This window comes from Acanthisitta chloris, unplaced genomic scaffold (genome assembly GCF_000695815.1).
Source record: "Acanthisitta chloris isolate BGI_N310 unplaced genomic scaffold, ASM69581v1 scaffold14324, whole genome shotgun sequence".
NCBI classification, from domain to species: Eukaryota; Metazoa; Chordata; class Aves; order Passeriformes; family Acanthisittidae; genus Acanthisitta; species Acanthisitta chloris.
In genome coordinates, this window is record NW_008671168.1 from 24824 (window position 1) to 27168 (window position 2345).

The window sequence follows — 2345 nt, forward strand, 5'->3', positions numbered from 1 at the left end:
CAAACACACAGCTTCGGTGGAGAAATCACAGGTAATTGGCCCCGAGCTGCAGTTTTATTGCCTGAGCTTTGAGTTTATAGCAGATTCAAAATTCATCTGCTTTCTCCAGCACAATTAGCAAGGAGCCAGCTGGTCACAGGGCTGGTTCTGACCCACCCTGACATCCAGCTGTGCCTGAAGCTCCTACAGACTGGAGAGGCTGTTCAGGCTCCTCTCTGTCCCCCATGACATCTCTTCATTTCCAGATACATGTTCATCTTGCCCTTTTATGTCTCAGTTTCCAAAGGGAATTGGTTTCCTTTTGTTCCTCAGGCTTGAAAACTGCAATTTTGCCCTCCCCATCCCCCTGCCAAATCTGGCCTGCCTTCATGCCCTCTGTTAATTAGCACCACCTAAACCTGCTGACGTCATACCATGGCTTAGATATTCATAGCAGTGCCAACTGCAGTGAACTTCTAGCTGAGATCCACTTCAGGACACTGGAAAAGTATCATAGTAGTATTATAGTATGTTAGGGGGTTGGAATAGAGCTTAGAGATCACCCAATGCCAACCCCCTGCCCTGGGCAGGGACACCTCCCTCCAGAGCAGGTTGCTCAAGGCTTTAGCCAACCTGGCTGTGAACACTGCCAGGGTTGGGGCAACAACAGCCTCCCTGGGCAACCTGTGCCAGTGTCTCATCACCCTCACAGGTTAAAATGGGTCTATCCAGTTAAATCAGAGATCTGCTGGAGCTCCTGTGTGCAGGCTGAAGCCACAGAAATACTCATTTATATCAATACAAACCTTAAAAGGAGTTGCCTTTTGTTTTGAGCTGAACTGGCTCATCCCTTGTTCTGATTCACAGATTGAACAGTTTCAAGGTCATATTTTGTTCTGACCTGTGTAACACAGGCCATAAAATTTCACCCAGATATGAAACCAGTAAGTTCTGTTTGCCTAAACATATTCCAACCTTTATATAATGATGTCTTGGTTGTTGTTCTTGAATGACTCGAGCAAGTCATCATCAAGGTTTTTCAGCTTGAATAAGTACCAAAATTGATGATAATTATTTCCAAATGTCCTCATGGGCTAAGCCAAGTGGTTTCAAAATTATTCACTCAACCATGTGGTGATTTTGTTGGAAAAATCTGTCTTATTTGTTAAGCTCACAAGAAATGAATCCCTCAGCCAGGCTTGGCCAGAAAATGCCCATGTGCTCCACATGTGAGCTCCCATTAATTATTTGTTTCACATATGCACTTCACAGAGGCTTCAAAATGGCATTTTTGCTGTGCAGAAAGGACAAGAATTGCACAAAATGGCTATCAAGGAAATCTCAGCTGTGGCAGAGGAGAAAGGGTAGTGACATGTTGGTGCTGGAGGGAAACAAGGAGTTGATTGGAAAATAGTGGGTCAAAGCTTGAGATGTCACCTCTTCACATCAAGATGTTTCAAGATCAGTGCTGAGCCACATGGCCAAATATTCACAGAGTCATAGAATCACCAAGGTTGGAGAAGACATCTAAGATCATCAAGTCCAACCACTAACCTGTCACTGCTGTAACCCCTAAAACATATGCTCCAGTGCCAGATCCAGACATCTCTTAAACACTTCCAGATTTGGTGACTCCACCACCTCCCTGGGCAATATACCAGTGCCTGAACACTCTAACAGGGAAAAATTTCCCAATATCTCCTCTGACTCTCCCCTGTCTCAGCTCAAGGCCATTCCCTCTAGTCCTCTCCCTGCAGCCATGGCAGGACAGACCATCCCCCACCTCTCTCCAGCCCCTGTCAGGGAGTTGGAGAGAGCCATGAGGTCACTCCTGAGCCTCTTCTCAAATGATTCCATGATTTCGGATGTTTTTAAAGAAACAATGACCCATTATTGAGTCCTGATCTTCACCCATTGGTGCTGTAGAGCCCTTGGATGGTGACAAATCCAGCAGCCAACCATTTTTCCCTTGAGAAGTGCTCCGGAACATGTGCAGCAGGAAATTTTCCTCACCTTTTTGTTTCAGCTGCCTCCCCACTCTGTTAGAATTGAATGCTAATGGTTCTATTGACATCCTGTTGTGTCTGAGGGAGCCATGTGTGACTTCCAAAGCAAACATCTGCACGCTGAGACTGGCTCCTGGGAGAGCCATTTCCCTGCTGCACCGCAGCCTTGTCCAGCTGAGTGAGGAGAAGTGACACACTTTGCCAAGAAGGAAGAATTTCAATCCTCTTTATGGCCATTCAGTTTTCTCCATCCTGGACGTATGTCCTCTCTTAGTCAGACAACTGAGGAGTGGTTTAGCTCAGAGCTTACGCCGCAGCCGGCGGAAGGGCTGTGGGACTCAGCCACACTCCTCACTCTTT

General features: G+C 46.5%; 1 protein-coding gene across 1 annotated transcript in view; it reads left to right on the forward strand.

Moving 5' to 3' along the window:
* The window catches only part of LOC103801583 (cAMP-specific 3',5'-cyclic phosphodiesterase 4B-like), a 13078-nt gene that overhangs the window by 9095 nt on the left and 1638 nt on the right, over positions 1 to 2345 (forward strand). The window contains 1 exon segment of the mRNA XM_009074002.1: positions 1 to 31. This exon segment is cut by the window's left edge and continues 22 nt beyond it. Within this exon segment, the coding sequence (XP_009072250.1) occupies positions 1 to 31 (31 nt within the window).